We start from the raw sequence: 22018 nt of genomic DNA, 5'->3' as shown, positions 1-22018 counted from the left end.
GGTGTCAAATTTAGTTCAAATAATTTTTGATAACTATTTTATAACGATTAAAATTTTATATTCAATACTTCCTAAGCTACAAAAAAATAAATTAATATGTAAAAGCACTATGCTGACATGTGGCAGTGTCTACTTCAATAACAGCTGTCACTTAAGACGTCATTTGCGAAGGAATAGTAAATAAAACAGATGGAAATATACTTGGTGGATAAGAAAAGAGAGTACAATACTGAAAAGGAGGTGTCAGAAATCGAAATCCAATTTGTTGACACAGCGATTCTTGTTACGATTTAATTACTAATAAATATATACGTACAGTGTCATAGTTTAAATAATAACGTAGCTTTGCTACTCGCAAATTTCAAGGCAAAGATGCCAACGAATAACACCAGTTCCAATTTCAAGACTTTCAAAGTGGTGCTATTAGGCGAAGGCTGCGTTGGCAAAACCTCTATCGTTTTACGTTATGTCGAAGATAAATTTAATCCTCAACACATCAGCACCTTGCAGGCTTCATTTCTAACAAAAAAGCTAACTTTAGAAGATGGTAGTCGAGCACATCTTAATATCTGGGATACGGCTGGTCAGGAACGTTTTCATGCTCTTGGACCTATCTATTATCGTGGATCTCATGGTGCCATACTCGTCTATGATATTACCGATGAAGACTCCTTTCAAAAGGTAAAAAATTGGGTAAAAGAACTTAAACGTATGCTGGGTGCTGAAATCGTTATAACAATTGTGGGCAATAAAACGGATTTAGATGCACAACGCACAGTGCCACAAGATGTAGCATTAGAGTATACCGAAAGTGTGGGGGCACATTATTTCGAGACATCTGCCAAAGCCAATGAAGGCATAGAGGAGCTATTCACAGCGCTCACACAATTGATGATACAGCGTCATGCTCAACGCGAACAAGAAACCAGTTCATTGCGTCTGTTGCAGGGTGGACGTACGTCACAACGATTGATTGTTGAGGATGACTCACAGGATGGCGATGAAGAAGGCAGACAAACGCCTACAACGAATAGGTCATGCTGTGGGGCTGGTTAAAATAGAAGGGTTTATTTAATTAAATGCTTAACAACCAAACGACAAAATACTGGTTAAAGAGGAAGGGTGGCAAAAGTAGCGTAATTATGTTAATGAGTGTGTGTAAATGCAAATTATGATAAAAAAAAGTTCTACGACGACGTAGACAACGCCAACGCCGATGCAGCCGCCGCTAGATTAAATTGTGATAAACTTATTGTAAAATATAAATTAAATATTTTTTTTTTTTATAAAAAACGCTCTAATAATATATGCTTTTCTAAACATGTAATTTCAGATACTCTTTACTGTCGAACAAAAACTAAAATTTGTTTTTACTTTTACTAAATGCTATATTGATCTAATAGCTGACTACTTTCAACTTTCGATACATTTAAAGTTTGTTATTTTTAATACACATTTGTTGTTATTATTATAATACAATACAATTAAAGTTTTCTGCTTCAAATGGCAGCAAATAAATTCCAAAAGACTTGAAACAATGGATATTTTTTTATTTATTATGATATAAAAGCGCTTCGCAAAAAAAGAACGCCATTAAATATGATTCATGCAGCGCTTGAATTAAGCAACGAATCTGTACGCATATCTTATTCTTATCAATGTCGCACATACACATTGTATATGTGTGCTGCAGGCTTGTGAAATGTTTTTAGGTGTATCCAACCTGCATAACTACAAGTGTCGAAATAAAAATTGTTGATATTTCAAGTATTTATATTTTGGCGATGTAAATGAGTCGGCGTATTTGCTTTGTTTGCGTATGGAGTTTTATATATTCAGTATTATTTACATACATTTACCTACGTAGACTTCTGGTGGATGAGAATATAATGGGCATTACTTACCCCTAGAAGCGAACAAACTGTATTTGTGAGATTTCCAATTGCGTTATTCACTTTTTGACATTAATAAAACAATCATTTTGCAGAGTCTACAAAAATATCGTCTATGTATTATATAGCATACATATTTGTATAAACCAATTTCATTATCAAATTTTTCTTGTCTTTTCTTAAAATAGTTTTCACTTATTAATTATTATAAAAATATGCAAATTCATTTGTTTTCTATAAACTACACTTAATATTATGAAATATGTATATGTGTATGCATACACATTTTATTCAACTTTTATGCTAAATATAAAAATTGAAAGACTCAAAAGCGAACATTTGAATAAAGTTAAAATATACTAAATTTCAGAACTTACAACTAAATACATAATTCTCATTTATGCATATGAAATGCATAATTTTTTATTTATGTCAGGTCATAAACTAATTTACATATGGTTGCAATTACAATTCCGCACCTTTTTGTTGGTGAAGTTTTGAATTAAATTTTTTATTTTTTTTATATATATGTTTAATATATTTCGAGTTGTGATCATTGATTTTTGTATATTAGCTTTTAAAACCTTGCATTTGCTTGCCTTTACATAAAACTTCTCTTCTTTGTTAAACATTTTTAGTTGGAATTCTAAAAAAATTCTTAATCACAGAATTACTACATTAGATTGTCATTGTTTTTTTTTGTGTACATTCATAATTTTAAAATTTTTTGTTTAATGTATGTATGTATATGAAAAATCTACTATAGGTTATTCCTTACACGATTTCAGACAGTGTTCTTTCTTCTTTTACGCTTCTTCGTTTTATTTTCATTTGCCCTTCCACACATCTTACTTGGTGCGATCGTGCTTTGAGGGTTCCACTTGTTTGGCAAACTCACTCATTACTTCCTTGTAGATGGCAGGATCCAAATTGCGACCCAACATGTAGATGAGCCACCAATCACCAATGTCCAATTTGCGTGAGAGCGATCGACAGATCTCCATGGGCACCATGCGATTGCGAGCATTGAGTAGACGTGGTCGAAATTTGGGCATGAAAATGATGCAAGCGCTAAAGAAACGCAAAAAGAAATTAATTTTAATAATTGAAAAACAGTTTTGATGTTTGTAAACTCACCGGAAGAGCAGCAGGCCGATCAACATCACCAGCATAATCATGTACCAGAACCAAATGAATACATAAGTCTTCTCATTGACAATATTCAATGGCAGTATGCATAGCGAATCGTGCTTCTGCAGTGAACCGGAAGCACCATATTTATGGAATATACACTTGGTGACACGTGGAAATATGTAAACCATTGGATCGACACGCTGCTCCTGTGGCACGTCCGACAGCTGCATGATACGTGTGCCATAAGACATGAATTCACCATCGAAGAAACGATTCATCAAATACATTTGCACAATGATATTGATAAAGCAGAGTGCCTCGCAGGCCCAGTAGCGCATGGCATACAGTTTGTGGCGCTGTATATTAAAAAAAAATTTAATGAAATATTTTTGAGATGTTAACGCTTGAAATTACCTTCACATGCTTGATTAGGTAGTCCAATAAGGCATCACGCTTCGCCTCCTTTTCCTCACGCGTACAAATCGTTAGATTTAGACCCATGACGATCATGCGCATCAGCCCACCTTCAAATTTGTCCCACAAAAACTTCGGTGTGTAGCAAGCGATAGCCTAAAAGTATGCAAAGTTATAGAATAAGCGTTTTAATTGCTATTTTGTAGGCATAAGCTCAACAGTAGGCAATATTTGCAGGCGATTCCGCATATTAGCTGAGTGTTAACTTTATGGGGTGGCAATACATACATACATATATACTTATATTATTTGTAATGTTGCATATTCAGATCACATGCGCTAAAGCCGTAAGCCTTTTTTTGTGAATTTTTTTTGAATATGCAAATATTTTTAACAAATAAATAAAAATAGTATACATTTACAGAATTTAATGTACTTTAATAATCGGTGATATAAAAAAAAAAAAAAAATTGCATTCCCTTAACCATAGCCGATCTCCAAGAGGACTTTCGAAAAGCGGTACTTGACAATGATGAACAATTTTCTGCTTAAAATTATCTTCAAACAAGAAAAACAAACTTCAACTGCACCGAAGCCCTTCACAAGTGAATTTCTTATAGCATAAAAGGTGAGAAAAAAAACTTTGTCTTGAGTTTGATTGGCCAGTTTGTAAGGTAGCAGTAAGTCAGCTATGTATATGCTAAAGTGGCCCAATCTGAAAAATTTCTACGGAGATTGTACCGTAGCTTTAAAAAAAAATCCCTGCCAAATTTCGTAAAGATACCTTGTCCAGTTTGCATGACAGTTATATGCTATAGTGCTCCGATATCGCTGTTTCCGCCATATGAACAGCTTCTTGGGGATAAAAAGACGTGTGAAAAATTTTGGATCTATATCTCAAACATGGAGGAACTAGTTGCTACAGACGGCTAAAAAGACGGACATGGCTAAATCGACTCGGCTAATTATGCTGATCATTTTTAGATATGTACATAAATTTTATAGTGTTAACTTCGAAGAATATACATAACATATATATGTATATGCGAAAAATCTTTGATTTTTTTTAAATCACAAGTGCATATAACCTCTTAACTGCAGTGCGCCTCATTCATCGTAAACGATAACCACAGCGTTAAACTGCTAGCTGATTCTCTCAGCAACCGCAAACCACGTTTGTCGCATTCAATTGCAACACTTGTAAATCACAACTGTGTACTCGTAAATACTTCCAGCGGCCGCTTTCAAGCCTACTGTAATGCCGCTTGTGACATAACACTACACCAACACCGAAGCCGGTTAAATACGGTCATTGATCTTGCCATGTTTGGTCCATGAAATTTCCAGGCCAACTACTTTTTAAAATATTCTTTTGATCGCTATTATGGCATTGATTTCGTGATACTATTTTTACGGGTTTTCAAGCAATTAAAATCATAACATGCATGTCTGGCTGTCTGTCTGCTCAATTTGTCTGTTTTAAACATGCACGGCAAAGACGTTGTTTTTGGGGCACAATGCCAAATAAATTCGGTTGTTGTCTGAATTTCGTGAGCTCATGAGTTTACAATTTATTTTGTTGTTTTTTTTTTTATCATACAACTTTATTTAATTAGAGTTATTTCTATTTTTGGTGTCGTTTTTCGTCACTGATTGTGTTGCAATTTAAAACTTCCTCCATTTGTCCTACTTAAAAAGTTGGAATTTGGAACTGTGTGAAAATGGAAAATTTCGTAATAATTGTATTTGTAAGAATTTTTTAACTTAGTGTAATCGGCTTCCAAAACTGGAAACGCGTTTGTCTCGCCTAAAAATGTACATTACCTAGGTTCTATTGTGTCTTCTCTTTCATCACATGTGTTCCCAAAGGCCCAGCACCCTGACGAACACTAGAAACCTGCTGGGCGCTATTGAGGTAATGCGATTCCTGAATGGAACCGAGAGCCTTGAGCCTGCTTATACAAATTGCTGTGCAATCTAGACTATGAGGATACTCAGAGAAAGAGATTCATCGACGAGTGTGTTGGTATAGTCGGTAATCCTGTGACATTTTATGTGTTTCTCTTTTTTGAGAATATAACTGGGATCCTCTTTTTCGCGCACCCATGCTTTTACTAAACTAAAGAGGTGTTTCCACGTTGAATTTACAATAAAAAAAAGATAAAATCCACAGGATTCCAGTAAAAATTTTTATTTATTTTAATTTTTAGATTTTTTAGAAATTTGCTTTCCATAGAAATTCTTTTAGAATTTTCTGTTCTTATATAAAGATTAAAAAGTCTAGAGCATAAAAGGTATCCGCAAAGACGAACACAACAATTAATTTGTTTCTTCGTCCTCTGTTAGTGGAACTTTAAAATTTTTTAGGTTCCAATAGCAACTAACCTTAAATTTTTACATTAATCCTATACAATATAAACGTTTTTACTATATAGAAAAGAAGAGCATGTTCTAGCGTTCACATGACAAACGGGTCTACGTAACCTTAAGTGACACGAATTTATATTCATTCCTAATAATTATTTGCAGACTTTTTCAGTCGCTTGAGTTCTGGAGTGAGAACAATTTTATATGGATTCCAGCCCAAATCCTCTTTCAAAATCCGCCAGGTTGTGGTTTGAGACGGTCCAACTTTTTGAGAACGTCTTGGAATCGACAAATTACGGTCTTCAGCAACACTTGCCTGAATGACAACAATATTTTCATTACTTTGAGCGGTTCTTTGACTTATTGGCACTTGAACATTATATGAGCTGTAGTAAGGAGAAATCCATTATTTTTCAACTAGATGGCGTTATTTATCTGTATCTCGCGTTTGAACTAAAAAAGTTTTTCTGACAGTTTTGTGATTGGTTGATTCAGTTTTCTTTGAGCGCGCGTCAAAAATGGACATTAGCAAAGAGCAAAATGGTTTTTCTTTGATAAGGGCCAGGCGGCTGAAAATGTGAATAGCGTTTATGGTCCTGATAATGTAACAGCGAATCATGCGCAATTTTGGTTTCGTCGATTCCGTTCCGATAATTTCGATGTGAACAATTCGACGAATAGCGAGCACAGGTAGTAAGTTAAAGTTAATTATTATTAGCATACTTTTGTTTTAAAGGCATTGATGACGATTTGTATTGAAATACGTTGAATTTTAATAATAAAAGAATAAAGCTCCACCTATATAGACAGCTATCGATTTGCAACTAATTCAAATAGATGTGTGTTGGGTCTAAATTTCTGCTATTATAAGCGCTTGTTATGATAACCTCCTACTTCAGCTCCACAGTAAGCTGAAAAGCTTCTTTTTTTATATACATATAAGATCAGAAGAATACACTTGTGCGCCACTACACCTTAATGGTTTTATTTTCGCCTCATTGCAAGATCACTTAAGTTGCCATCTAAGCCAACACAAAACCTAATTTGTCATACAACAACAAGGTGTTTTTGTGATTAAATTGAGGACAATTGTATTTACCTACAAACATACAAGCATACATACATATATGCATGTGTATGTATGCTAAATATGCACAGTATGTATAGTGTGGATATATTTATTTCATTTGCGGTTTGGGCGCACTTTACTGCATTTCAACCGGATGATAGCCTCATTATGTATGTAGTTGATACCAATGTTTGTGTGTATGTATGTGTAGATTATTATACAACTATATATGTATATCTATATGCAAGTAAGCACATAAGCAATTTCTTCAACTTAGTTACTTAGTAAAATTTTATTATTATGTCAAACGGACAGAGCAAGACACAAAACAAAATCTATTCGACGAGCCACGCGTACGCACACTCACACACAAAAATCTACAAATGTGTATATTAGGGTGGAGCGAAAAAAAAAATTATTTTTTGCTTAGCCTGGGGGTAAAATCTGTAGATTATAAAAAAATTACATTTTTGGACAAATAAAAAATTTGTTTAGCACCTAGGGGCAGTTTTAAATAAATTTTCGAGTAAAAATTTTTATTTCCTAAAAAATTTTTTATAAGTGTTCTAGAAGCTGTGGAGAGTCCTCTTTCTGGCCCATTAAAATTTATCAACTAAAAAAATTTTTTTGTGGTCGATATTGAAGTTTAAAAAAAAGTCTTAAATGACCACATGCTTTCTTTAAGCGTTAAAATAAATTTTGTGTCAAAAACCGTCAAATTCGGTATATTTTATACAAACGTGAAGAGTTTAAAAAAAAATTATTTTTTTTTGTCCAAAAAAATTTTAACTCGAAATTTACTTTAAAACTGAGTGCGCCGCCCCGCCCGTAGGTGTTAAAAAATTTTTTTTTTTGCCAAAAATTTTCTTTGTTTAAAATCTACAGATTTTACCCCCAGGCTAAGCCAAAAAAAAAAAAAAATTCGCTTCACCCTAGTGTATATGTATGTATATTCATATTTCTCACAAAACGTGTACGCTGCAAAATTCGGAGTCACTGTACGCACTCAATTAAACTCAATTGATATGAAATTGAAACTTTTTTCGAATAGAGCGTTTAAGCAACCATTCTAAAGCATAGGCAGAGGAGCGTGACTGTGTTCTGAAGCTTCGGTAGCCACACAAATGTTTGTAGTTATATGTGAGTAATCTCGAGTCGCACAGGTCGTCTACAGAAAATCACGAAATTATGATCATTAATTGAGCACGAAATAAATTTTATACATGCCACTAACAGCCACTGGGTATATCTTTTTGATGTGCCAAAGCAAGAAGTAACAAAATTGTATATATGTATTTCATTGCGCAAATATCATAAAAGTGATCAGCGATCACCGCCAATCACCTTGGCATACTTATGTACCTTGCTACCAACGGTACTTTCTAATTAAACTTCAATTCATTTTTATTTCTCAATTGTTTCCCCTGTCGGTTTTGCTTTTATTTCAAATGATTTTGTGGTATTTGTTTTTTTTCATAATCAATCAAATGCAAAAGAGCTTGACAAGCATATAAAAATACGCGTGCGCTCCCGTTTGTTTGCCCTATAATTGTGAGCTGTATATTATTTTATGGCATTTTTTTCTTTCAATATATTTGCAATTATTTACCTTAATCTTATTCTTTGTATATGCATATATAGAATAGATATTTTTGTCTTAAAATTTGAAAGCTTTCATACTCATTAAAATGCTGTGCTTGTGACCTCTTTTTTATAGTTACGCATACGCCACTCAGTTTGACAGCTTAAGTGAGTAGTTTCGGTAGTTTTCAATAATATATGTACAAACATAAACATATATGTACATATGTACATATATACAATGCACGTGTTAAGAGGTCAACGTCATGAGCATCACAGTTGCTTTTGATATTACTACATGTTTTGTTTGTTTTTGTTTCCAACCCTTGTCTAACTTCTATAAATAGTTTCTATTTACGCTTGAAAAATATTTAATCACGTTTTTATATTCCATATATAGAGTTATAGGCTAGGCAAATATTTACATACATAGGCTATGTCAGAAACCTTTTAGGGCGAATAATTCTCTTGCAAAACAGAATTATCAAATGTGAATGGTCGGTTGCTATGAGATGATATAATAAATTTTTTCTTCTAAGATTTATGAAATATTGTAAAAAACGAATAAAGCTTTCTGCAATCTCAACGAAAGTCGCTGAAAAAAAGTTTGTATTGTAAAATTTGTTTTTTCGTTTTTGTTTAGACAATTTTAAGAAAACTTCTCCATGGCATTATATTTCTTCGCATTTCCTTTGTAAGATTTCTTTAATTGGTCTCGGCAACTTCTAATTAGTGTTTTTGAAGATTTGAGTTTGCTATGAATTTTGTAACATCATGAGGGTAACATCGGACACCCTATATACCTATCAATGATTGGCGTAATAAGCTAAGTCAACATGCTAAGTCGGTTTAGTCATGTCGGTGTATCTGTCCATTTGTATATAGCCGAACTTCTCCCTCAGTTTTCGTTATATTGTTTTGAAATTTAACAGACGTCCTTTTCTGCCCAGAAGCGGCTCATTTGTCAGAGCCAACGGTATTCCAACCAATATAGCTGCCATACAAACTGATTGCTCAAAATCATAATACAAATTTTTTTTTTAGCTTCGGTGCAGACTAAGTTTACATTTTTTCTGTTTTTTTTTTTTAAATTTATATATTTATTATATTTTTAACATTTATCCGCTCATCGTTGCACAAGCGCAGATAGCAGTTATACACATTCTGATCATTAAAAATCTTTTTCTCTTCCAAACTCGAATGCCATTCATTCTCATCAAATAAGTCGTGAAAGAATTGCTTAAAGCCAAACTGCATTTGATTTATACTGGCAAAGACATTACTAGCGCTTCGCATGCGTTGTTCGACAGTGCGCAGCTCGGGTGCCCACACCAAATATGTTGCTGATATTTTCTAACAACTTGTAAGTGACAGCAAAAATAAGAAAAATGCCCACAGCAATGCGCTTGCGACAGTTTTGCATCGCACACACACACACACTCATACACATGCGACCACAAAAGGCACAACAGTTTCAAGCAATCAACGAGATCACTTGACAGGCCATTATTGTGGCAAGATCGCCACATTTTCTTTCGCTTTCACAACAGGCAAAGGCTGACTGACGTCTGACCAAAGGGGGTATGTGTGGTAGATTAAGTCTGTTAGACACATAAATTGTTTAGCCTTAAAAGGCAACTTTTATTTTGATGTTGCTGCTCGAGATGTTTGCAACAATTGGCATTGCTGGCCGTAATTTATTACTTTATTTTATTTTTGAGTTGTTTTTTTTTTTGTTGTGGCAAGCACTTACATACCTGAAAGAAGAGTACGAAGCAGACCCATTGGTAGTATGTGTAGTATTTCTTGGCATCCTCATCGTTGAAATCATTGGCAACACCAGGATGAGCTACTTCACGGCCGACCTGTGTGTGAAAGGCAGAGAGAAGGGAAATTGTATTCGTTTTTGTTACTAAACAGTTAAAAGAGTTATAAAATATATAAAAAAACGTATGTGCGTGTATTGGAGAAGCATAATATTTATAGATAGATATGCGTGCCTCATTTAAATTAATTATGTTTTAGATTTTTTTCTTTTGTGCGCTTAAATTGTCTACATTCGTTTGCATAATAATTACCATTCAGCTAGCTCCCTTTCTTCGACACACCTAACTTCGTTTTGTGTTCGCCTAACCTGCAATCGGTTACGCATGCGCGACGCGTCTTAATTAGGCCACACGTATGTTGTTGCATTTTGTTTCTCTGTCGAGAACATTTTTTAAGGCGTGGTAAATTTCATTTCCAGTAATGAGAATATAAATTAGCTCGTTAAAAAAATTTTAAATTATTTCAGTCATTAGAAACATAATAATAATTTAAACTAAAAAGTTTAGTGTGGTCTTAGTAGGCCATCTTTTAGAAAAAAAAAAAATAAAAAAATAAATAGCCGTTTTCATAGCTGTAGTATGAGTATTCCTACAGTGAAATCAGCTGGTTATGAACTAATTTGTAACTAGTATCAATCTCAAGCCAAACTAGTCAGTCTACTGCTTTTTCCAGGCTAGTGTTTATGTTATACAAGATGACAATTCTCCGATTTTGGTAAAAAATATACTAGATTTTTACTTGTTCGATATAGTTAGCTTAAGGGTTTTTATCCACTTGCAAGTCAGAAAAAAGCCGGTTTTTGTGAATTTTGTTTGAATTTTTTTGTTAAATAAAAAAAAAATTTTTTTGTTACATAAAAATAAAAATGTATAGTATTTAATAAACAAAAAAAAAAACATAACAATAATAATAATATACATTAACAGAATTAATTGTACTTTAATGATCAGAGACGTTCACGTAGCCCATCTCCAGGAGAACTTCCGAAGCAAGTTTCTGGCGGTTTTTCTGCTTTAAATTATTTCGAATCCGAATTAATTTATTATTACTATAGTTGAATACAGGTAATTATAGTAGAACTAGTCCAAATATTGATTTTTGAATTGGTTTTGATTGCGAAAATTCCGGCTTCACAAAACAAAAAAGAAAAAGTTTACGCTTCAGAGTGACTTAAAAAATCGAAATTATTATCAAAAATATTATTCCTTTGATCACCACCTGTAAAATACTATATGTAAGAAGGTCGTGTGAAAATCTTAAGCCGATCAGTCCTGCCGTTTCGGAGAAATTTACCACATCGACTCTGAAAACAACGTTTCGAGAAATACGCGTTTAAAGTTTTGAGACCCATTTCGAACACTTAGTTCGAAAATTCTTAAAAATATGCTCAAATCTCCGAAATTATTTGCCACGTAAACTTCAAATTTATGGAATATATTTTCAAATGTGTATTCGATATAATAATAATATAAATTTTTTGAAATTCACAAGTGGATATAACCCTTTAATTCGTTTTCTCAAGCAAAGTTTTATTAAAAAAATACTCTGACACGTCAACTTCAAATGGCTTGTAAACAAAAAATTAATTGACGGAATGAGTTGTAATTTTGCGTGTGTTCGCACGACAGATGTACCAACTTGAGAAAAAAAATTTGGAGCTAGTAGTGCTCTTTCTTGGTGAGAGCAGAAACTGTTCAACCAACCTGTATATTTATATACTTAAAAACTAAACAATAAAAAAGTACAAATCATTAAATATAAGGGAAGCAAACACTTAGCGCTGTCAACTAAGCAAATTCAACTGAAATTCAAATCTTCTTAAGCGCAAGCACTTCATGTAAATACATGCAAACAGATGTATGTATGTCGGTATTTACAAGTACCCATCACACGCTGGCCTAAACGCATGCGCGCCGCCACAGGTATCCAATTGCTCATTCCGCGAAGCACTTGCTAAATACTTTGAGGCGATGCGCATAAACCAACAAAGTTTGATTGCTGCTTGAAGGGTTTCGCGTTTCCTCTTGCAGACTTACAATGAATTAAAATAGTTCTTTTATGAAAGTGTATGTACATATAATATGTACAACGAGCACTTGCCTTCATATTAAAATTGCGTAAAGCTTCTCTACTAGAAGAATTGTTGCGCATGCGCGGATATTGTGCGCCAACATACAAAAGCGAAATATGCCGCGCAAAATTCAAATCAATGTTTTGTCTTTCTTTGTAGACACTTCTTTCATTATAAACACTCTACCTCAGTGTATTGCTTATACTTTTCATACTTCAGGTATTGCGAAACCAAACAAGAAATGCTGCCCCCAACAAAGCAGTGCTGTTCCGCTGTACTCAGACCACAAAAGGCGGCAGTGGCGGTACATTCATAGGGGCATGTCTGGTTTATTGTTTAAAATTCAATCCATCGGCTATACTATCATTATAGTTTTAACACACATACCTCACATATTCAATATACATCATACGTATGTATTCGCCAGTGTGCGCTGTTTGATCGGTAGGCGAAAGCAACGTGTTTTAAATAATTCATAAATCCACCATTTCTTCATATTCATTAAAAACTTGTATGCAAATTATGAATATAAAAATACATAAACACAGTACATACATTGCGAACGATTGAGGTCAAGTGTTACTTGTCAAATATTTATATTTTGTTAAATAGTGATAAATGGAGGTGATAGGGACCTTACTTTTCAATATTAATTTCAAAATTATTCCTTTATATGTTCATTCATAAAATGCAGCACAATCGAACAACTTATTGATAAGTACTATCGACCGTTGATAGTAGCGACTACTTTTGTTTTCAATTCACCATCGACCAAATTTGACTTGGACTGGTCCATTAAAAATTTCTAGGGTGGTACAACATTTTTTATGTTCGTGTTAAGTTTAATTTCCATATCTCAATTATTGTGTGCTGCCAAACACTGTTTGTTTACTACGCGAAAAGTTTGTCCCTCGATATTTAGCATGAAAAAAAATTTAACCACTTGAAATTTTTTTTTCAAATGGAATCACGGCTACAAAATCATTGAAAATATTGCAGAAGTGTTTTGGGGTGTCTACTTTAACACGAACTAGTGAGAATATGGCACAACACGTTCAGGGAAGATTGTGAAGTCATCGAAAACTTAACTCTTGCGATCCACTTCTGTTAATGACTTTACCATCGAAAAAGTAATATTGCTTAAAAATCGTCGTGTTGGCATCAAAAGATTTCAGAGGATCTAAACAATTCTTATGGATCGACTTAACACATTTTAGTTAGTTTTAGGTATGTAGCGTGTCAATGCTAGCCTCATACCAAAAGACCTGAATCTTTTGCAAGAACGACCTCGAGTAGAGGTTTTAAAAGAAATGCTTGACAACGTAGCTGAGGACTCTTCATAAATCGAACACATCACTTCTGATGAACCAGACGTGGGTTTATGAATATGGCTTCGAAAATGTCCAACAATCCATCGAATGTTGCCCCAAAAATTAACTGAAACCGAAAAAACTAAAATTCGATAAAGGCACTGAATACCATCCTAGCCGAGGCTTATAACAAATGTAAGAAAAATTGCACTAAGTGTTAACATACCTATATAGCTTATTTTGAACGCGAAATATTTAATACAAAAGTACATGAAATTTTTTTTGTTTTTTGTCAGTCCGGGTCATTTTTGATCAGGTGGTAGAATCGTTAACAGTAATAAAATTAAAATTATTGTAATATTTTCGAAATTACTAGCAAAAACTATTTTTCAGAAAGATTAAAAAAATTTAACAAAAAAAAATAACCGTCGTTATACCGATAGCACCAAAACAACTGTCGAACGGGAATGCTGCTAGGCTTTACTTCATTTCACAGTATTTTTCTAGCCAAATGACCTATTCTGATGATTCAGACTTTGCCTAGACCTATAATCATGTTCTATATTCAATTTGTATTATAATTTTTTAGTTCAGCGTACTTTAGGGAGTACCTGACACCTTTTTTAGTTCTGTTTTCGATTTTAAAACGAAATTAAAAAAAAAAAATCCTCTATATTTATGCTAATATGTTTCGAGTATATCCTTCAGAGCTCTTTAATATCTATTTTTGGTCCACCTGAGGAATAAACTATACTCGTATAGTCTATAAATAGCTTGTCAACGAACTAGGTATGTGAAGAAAGTGAAAATAATAGTTAAACTTTTTATTTGTGGTAACCATATCGAGTATAGTAGCCACTAGGTAGCGATTTGGATTACGCATGGCAACCGCCTACTCATCATAGGCAATCAAGTAGGCTGTTACCGTTTTAGTGTAGTATTCCTTACCACCTTTGAAATCTAAAATTCATTCAACTGGTCTGGAAGAATATAATACGAATTTGTGGTGTATGAATACGTTGAATTTTTTAAAGAAAAAATTTATGCTCTATTTTGCATATATTGACAAACATTTCCAATCGAATAATTCCTCAGAATTGTTCTTAAAAAATTGTATAAAAAGGAATTTTTTAAATAAAATTTACTCTGTTTTTTTTTTTTTTTTGGAACTAAATTCAGAATTCTTATAATTTGATAGTTATTAATAATTTTCCAGAGATTTCAGCAGTAGCAAGAGATCGACATCTATGAACCAGTACACTTACATAAAAGAAGTGTTAGTCTTTTGAATATTTTGAAACCTACATATATGTATGTATCTTGCATTTCTTCATGACTCATAAAATTAAAGTTGGCTGTGTGAAAGCTTTTAACTATATTTCCTTAATATAGATTTTCATAGTTCCATATTTATTGGTCTCCTGAAACAATTTTTGAGTCGTATCACAAAAACAAAATTACTAAAAGTCAGTAAAGAGATTTCTACAGAAATTGCAGTTGGAGGAATGATAGACTTGTCATTGAACTTAAAAGTCCACTTAAAGACTGAACTTAGTTTACTTAGGAGATGTGTCTGGTATTGGAAATAAATTCTTCTACAACTTTTAAATTAACCGCAGCTTGGTTTCTAATTCAGGTGCTTCAATATAGATTTTGTTATTTTTGATTTCTCTCTGCTACGGTGAAAACTCTCTGAGCGTTAGTTTACGTCAATCAACATAGGCGATCACAATACGCCTTTCATTATTTTTGATTGCGTCTTATGTGATCTCCGCAAAAGGCAAGCGTCTTATACGATACAATTAATATAATGTTCGTTCTGTAAAGAACTTATGTATATGCAACTAAATAGATACTTACATATGTAAACAAATATGTATGCATAAATTTACCCTCGGGTATGTAAACCCTCAATTATCTTAATATTATACACCTACATAGATATTATGAAAAGAGCTTTATGAAACTTATACGAACTTAAATATGAGAACCCGCCTTTAGGCGATGGTAACTCAATATCGTCGCGGTATACTAAATACAAACATATGTACGCGCTTACGTACAATCTACTTAAGTAGATAAAAATTGATGTATGTAATTGTAAATGATTCTCACTCACCTGTCGCTTGAATGCGTCTGGCATCGTAAATGTGCTATGAATCCAACAGAACGTATTCACCACGTGCGTCGGTATGCCACTCACGATGCAACTGATCGGATGACCTACAAATTGTGTGGCCGTAATGATCATACTGCAGGTGAGCAGCAACACGGTCGTAAATGAGTTGTGCAGGCGGAAGATGGCATTGTCCGTCTCAATGGGCTGCCATTTCAGATAGGATTTTAAACCGGCTAGCAACTTATACATTTTGTAGCATTAATTAAGACTAAGTGACGTAATGATGTGTTGAAAATTGCTTAGTCACTCTGTGTCTAACTGGATATATAAATTACTTAGTAGATAGTTTATTGGCAGTTTGTTGTCAAGTGTAAGTCCTTGATTTATTTCTTCTTGCTAAAATAAGCGCCAATTCGAAAATGGCAGTGAGTCATAAACAAGAAAACCAATTGTAAAGTTTCTGTATTCAAAATACAAAATTCCGTAGGTCAATCGTTGTTATTGTTGTTTGCGTTGTAGAGAAAATGAATCACTAATAAAGTGCAATTGTATGCTGATATGCGACGTAGAAACATCAAAGGCTGTTGCAAGTTCATATCAGCTGCAAGAAGAGAAGAATAAAGCAAAAGATAATTAGAATTTTTTATTAGGAATTTGCAAATTCTTAGTAATAATGCTTAAATGCAACACGACACATTTCTTTATAAATTAATTAATTAATAATGCCTATTAAATCATTCGGGAATTTCTCAAAGGAAGTAACGGTTCTTGACTTCATACATCACAGTTTTTCCTAAAATTAAGGTTATGTTGCTCTTTTAAACATTGTCGTATTAACGTCTTACGGGTATTTGAAAATTAATTACGTAGATTTGATTCTCTTACTAACGAGGAGGTTCTTAAGTACTTATGTATAGTATGTATATTGTCAGCCATGATTCTTAAAGCTCCAAATATGCTCGGAAACGAGTCTTTTCCTTACAAATAGATGAATTAAATATACGTAAAAGTTCAAAGGAAAAAGTAAAAATCAGACTCGGAGAGTCAAAAAACAATATTTTTGAACTTGTAAATTTTGTAATAGTCGAGAATTTTAAACACATTAGTAACTAACGGTTTTATAATTGATTTACACATATTTACACTGATTGATGAACATATGGGGATTATTATACCCTGAAAAGGCTATATTAAGTTTGCCACGAAGTTTGTAACACCCAGAAGGAAAGAATTATGAGCTGAGTCGATTTAGCCATGTCTGTCTGTCCGTCTACCTGTAAGATAAGGATCTAAAATTTTGCATACATCCCTTTCTCCTCAAGAAGCTGCTCATTCGTCGGAACCGCCGATAACGATTAACGTTCTTTTCTTGTTTTTAAATGTCGTCAGACTAGCGAAGAATTGAGAGCGAACTAAGAAGTTTAAGGAACAGCAATAAACTGTTAAAAGCTATGACTCCATGTCTTCGATTGGACCAATCACAGTTAATTTGAAAATCTCAAATATCTGTAAACCTTTAACATACCGAAGGCGAGGGAATGTTTCAAATGGTTTAGTTCGAGTTATTTTTTAGCACAACGACTTCATTTGAAATTTTTAAAATTATTTAAAGTGTGCCTCCATTACTTTCGATTGCAAAATAATTATGACTAGTTACATTTTGTTCACTACCAAGGCTGTAAACATTTTAATCGCATGATAGTTTTTAACAAATAAACAGTCCTAAGGCGTGTCATTCTAAAAAAAGTTCATATTTACTTATCTATGTGAAAACATAAAAATACTTGTATATCTGTTTAAATACGTTTGTATATAAATATTTTGAAAAATAATAAATAACTTCTTAACTCTTTGCGGCATAAAGCCAAGCCTATTAGTCACAGTTGTAAAAGCAAAACATTTGTGACACAATGTGTACCATATGCATTTCCTTAAGTAAAACAATTACTGTAGACTCTATTGTTATGACCCCAAAATTTCACATTCTTATACTATGTGAAGTATTAATTAGTTATAAAAAAAGGTCTAGACAGTCAAAATAATTTAATTAGAGCTGAGTTTTAAAGTTAACTGTTGAATAATAAAATTTGTTTTAAAAATTTGAACAATATTGTCCGTAACAAATGCGGCTTACAAAAATTTTAACAGAGATTCCAGGCTGTATGGTATTTCTAAAACTATTCGAAACTGAAATTTTGCTATGAAACTTGATAATATGTATATTTAAAAATTATTTAAAATTGAACATAATAGCATATTTTGTATCCAATTAAGTTGGGTACATCCAAACAACCCCGTGTGCTAATATCTGGCAAACTCGTTGATCGTTCAGATCTGCGCCAATTCTCTCCAAATTTTATATTTCACATGACCAATCTTAACACAATTTGGCTCATAGCTTTTATATGATAACTATGCTAAATATATAGACACCCAGTCGAACTTAAACTTAAACGACATCCATTTCTCATCTGACATTTTTTTAATACATCAGATGATATAGCGTGTGGCGCACTGTTGAAAAAATCAAAAATGTGGTTGTCACCTGTTGCTATACAGTACAAAACATTAGTTATTTAATTAAGGTATTTTCTATAATAAGTGTAAAAATATTCTCCCTCGCTAAATTTTTTGTATACATACATACGAGTATTTCAATTTATTGAATTTAAAAAAGTGTCTAATTTTGAAGCTGCCGAAATTATGACCGGCCTTTAACTCTAGACCACCAGAACACTGCCGGTGTCTTTCCAGCGGTGGGGGCTGCCACCAAAATTGCAATAGATGTACTGCTCCGTAGTGCTGCTTCCTTTAGTGAGGTATGCATTCACTCCGATAGCAGAGCGGCAGTACTGGCTTCCGCTCATAGGACGCTCAAGAATAGTCAAGGAGTGTTTGATCTCTTTTGAGGAAGGCGAGGTGGAATTATCTATGCACTTTTTTCTCAACTGTCCAGCGTAACCTACTGACATAGCCTAAAGTTCGATTTCGGATTTGAAAAATAATTATAAGTCAAAGCTTTGTACTTCTTAATAGTCCTAAGGAAAAGTAACGATAAATTTAGTGATAGTTTATTTATATACATACATACATATATACAAAATGTACAGCATATTTTCCTAAGCCTACCATATATATGTACATATATATACTTTTATTTACCAGATATTTTAAAATCCTTTAGTTATTGTATAATAATAACTTGAAACTGTCAATTCATTGTGACGCTAATTACATAATTAAATCGTCGCTATGATTCAGTTGAGAGTTGCTAAGGCATAATAGGAAAACCAAATCACTAATAATAAGTGACGAGGTAAAAATATATGCTATTCATTCGGCGAAATTCACTTCCACAACAGAGAGTAGTAATGAGTTTAATTAAGAAAAATAAACGCCAGCATTTGCCTATGTAAATTAGCCGGCTGTTGCGCATGCCATTTTTATTTCCGCAACTACTACGAAATATAAAAAAACTAACGTAATAAAAAGCACACATTGACTTCACAAAAAAAAAAAATAATAATAATAATTAAATCGTGAAACGCATCAAAATTTTTAATAAGCGTGCATGCCAAAAATTCCAGTAGCGTCTGAGTCAACCGTGCATTGCACTTTGTCGTCAGCGAACAGCGACTTGGATGAATTGCTGCGGCTGCGCACGACTGAATCGCAAATTAAAGGCAGAACGTTGATTTTTTTCCAAATAAGTTATGATGAATTTATTAATTGAACTGTGTCTGCTTGCCGTAGACTCTTTTTTCGAAATTCTTATATATGTATGTACCTACTGGTATTCGTATTCAGCATCGTGTATGAAGTCGTACAGTCAAATCGCTGTTAATTTAATTTTTATTGCTTTTTATAAGCGGTTTTTAACACTTAACTGTGTGCATATAGCAAATAAATTTTCGTCTGCGTCGTCAATGATTGAAAATTAAATTAAATCGAATTTATTGTTTGTAGTCTCTGCTCTTGAGGCGAGTGTAAATTTCCCAGCAATTATGAAATGCATATTACAACTAAAAATTGAAATAAATAAGTTTTATTCATTACAAATAGTTTCCAGACATTTATTTTGTCTACATTTTTTTTAGAAAATCGCTTTTGTTTTCCTTTTGTTAAAATTTATCTTTTATTTATCTAGTTTGTTTATTTCTTTGTCATCTCCTACACATCGGCATAGCTATTTTCGTCGCAGTACCAACAAAATTAACATATGTCATATCGAATCGTTTTACCAGCTTGAGTGACAATGCTCGATGGCATCATTTTAAAACAATAACAGCTGGTGTTTGTGGAACTTTCTTGGAATCGCTTTCGGAACTGATTTTTTGTCATTTAAATCTTCAGCGCACTTCCAGTTTCATTTCTTCTTAAATGCGCGGTTTTGGTCTTTTTATTATGGTACTTTTTTAATGTCAAATAATGAGCATGTGTGTGGCTTTTATTGCGCTTAAAATTATATTATATTGTATATGTATGTACATATGCTTTTCTTTGGACAAGTTTTACAATTGATAAATAAATCACGTTTTTCGATTTAAGGGTGGAAAAATACTGATTGTTTATTTTATTTAGAGTTATAGCAGAGAGATAACGTCACATAAAAAGCAAAACAACGTATCATCAATTAATAACATCGAAAAAGTTAAGAAGCAATTTCTGAAAATCGTCGTGTTGGCATCAGAGAGATAACAGAGGATCTCAAGATCTCTTATGGATCGACGCAACACATTTTGGTTAATGTGTTGTGTATATTTTCCACATACTTGTTATAGGCCTCGGCTGGAATGGCCTCCACCGCCTTCATCGAAGTTTGGTTTTTTATTGTTTCGGCTCATTTGTGAAGCTCCATTTAGGAGATTGTCAGAATTTCTACTGGATATTTGTGAATACTTATATTTGATTTTCCATATATTTGCTGATAATTCAATTGCTGACAATTCAACAATTCACCGTTGCATCACAGCCGGGTTTACGTAACCAGAACGGATCCGGCGTTTTATCCGGTCTCTCTAAACACTCTACGGTATTTTTTAAATATTTTTCTGCCGCCACAACTATAAAAACACCAGCAATGTGTTTAACGTCAAATTTTTGCTTAACTGTAAACCAAAAGTAATCGTCAAAAATTACAAATATTATCGCCATTTGTACTTAATTTATTTATAGGAAATCTACGTGCTTCATAAGCTGAAATAATTTATAATTCACAATTGAGCGTTCATTCAGTAATTTTTATTACTCACTTACATACTAGGCATTTGTAAAATAATACATACATAGTTTTTGTAATGTCACATATGCATACATACAAACATTTATTTTTTTCTAAGTTCTCCTATTCTCCACAAGTCATAGATATATATCTTTTCGTCACGTTTTTCAAATGTGACGTACCAAAGGCGATGCTGTATTTACATTTCAATGTATTAGCAACTGAGATATACTATATTTGATTTAGACATACATACATGTGTATTATATGTACATATCTATCTACCCATATATGTATATGATGAGTATATTAGGACTCTGTAATGTGCAAATCTTTATTTGTTTGTTTGAGAAGAAATAGATGTAAGCCCAGCTGCTTTTGAGCGTTGCATTAGGCGTGACCTCTGTGTATACAAGATAATTGCAGTATAAATTACCGTCGCACAAGATTTTAAAGAGAGAATTATGCACGTGCTCTAGAGAAGGCATAATGATGATTTAGAGAAATGTGCAACCTATAGAATAGAATATAGAAGTCACTTAAGTATACGCCGTATATATTGAAAATATAAGCTGACCCAAAATTGTTTTGACTTATTCAATTGCCCCACTTCATATGTTTACAGTTTCAACTGTAAGTTTTTGCAAAAAAACAAAGTCTCGACGATTTTCTGCAATTTCATAAGATGGTTCTACTTCTTGAACTTTTCAACAGTCTAGATTCTCACCTCGTAACCCATGTTGATTTATGAAAATAGCACTAGAACTAAAACAAGAAATCAGTGTTCCACCATAAGAGATGGTACGAACGCATTGAAATATTTATGTATTTTGCAATTTTTTTTCAAATGTTGGGCTATGAGAACCATGTCACTGAAGTTCTTTTCCAAATAGCTTAAGATCAATTGGAAAAATTATAGATATACCTATGGTTATGATTTCGAAGCCAAACCATTCCTGGAAGAACTCAACGCCATACCAGTCTTGCCGCTTTCAGCTTTGAAAGATGCTTGT

The 22018-nt window shown here is 33.2% G+C and overlaps 2 protein-coding genes across 3 annotated transcripts in view; one reads left to right on the top strand and one right to left on the bottom strand.

The window, feature by feature from the left end:
* The first annotated feature begins 83 nt into the window (after positions 1-83).
* Rab21 (RAS oncogene family member Rab21) lies at positions 84-1538 on the top strand. Its single transcript, XM_014243517.3, has one exon. It carries the CDS (start codon positions 373-375, stop codon positions 1054-1056), a length of 684 nt encoding a protein of 227 aa, XP_014098992.1. The 5' UTR covers positions 84-372; the 3' UTR covers positions 1057-1538.
* A 1173-nt stretch (positions 1539-2711) lies between these two features.
* ogre (optic ganglion reduced) overlaps positions 2712-22018 on the bottom strand; it is a 29021-nt gene continuing 9714 nt past the window's right edge. Inside the window, exons 1-6 of one of the 2 annotated variants that reach the window (XM_070109897.1) lie at positions 18514-18532; positions 15785-16385; positions 10215-10322; positions 3441-3596; positions 3030-3382; positions 2712-2963 (exon numbers count right to left, since the gene is read on the bottom strand). In XM_070109897.1, coding sequence (XP_069965998.1) covers positions 2741-2963; positions 3030-3382; positions 3441-3596; positions 10215-10322; positions 15785-16033 — 1089 coding nt within the window. In that variant the 5' untranslated portion in view covers positions 16034-16385; positions 18514-18532 and the 3' untranslated portion in view covers positions 2712-2740. Of the gene's footprint in view, positions 2964-3029; positions 3383-3440; positions 3597-10214; positions 10323-15784; positions 16386-18513; positions 18533-22018 lie in introns of those variants that run through there. The other variant, XM_070109896.1, reaches the window with a different exon arrangement.

This window comes from Bactrocera oleae, chromosome 5, assembly GCF_042242935.1.
Source record: "Bactrocera oleae isolate idBacOlea1 chromosome 5, idBacOlea1, whole genome shotgun sequence".
In the NCBI taxonomy this organism is placed as follows: domain Eukaryota; kingdom Metazoa; phylum Arthropoda; class Insecta; order Diptera; family Tephritidae; genus Bactrocera; species Bactrocera oleae.
The sequence above is the reverse complement of the archived record's forward strand: the minus strand, read 5'-3'. Positions and strand labels throughout refer to the sequence as shown.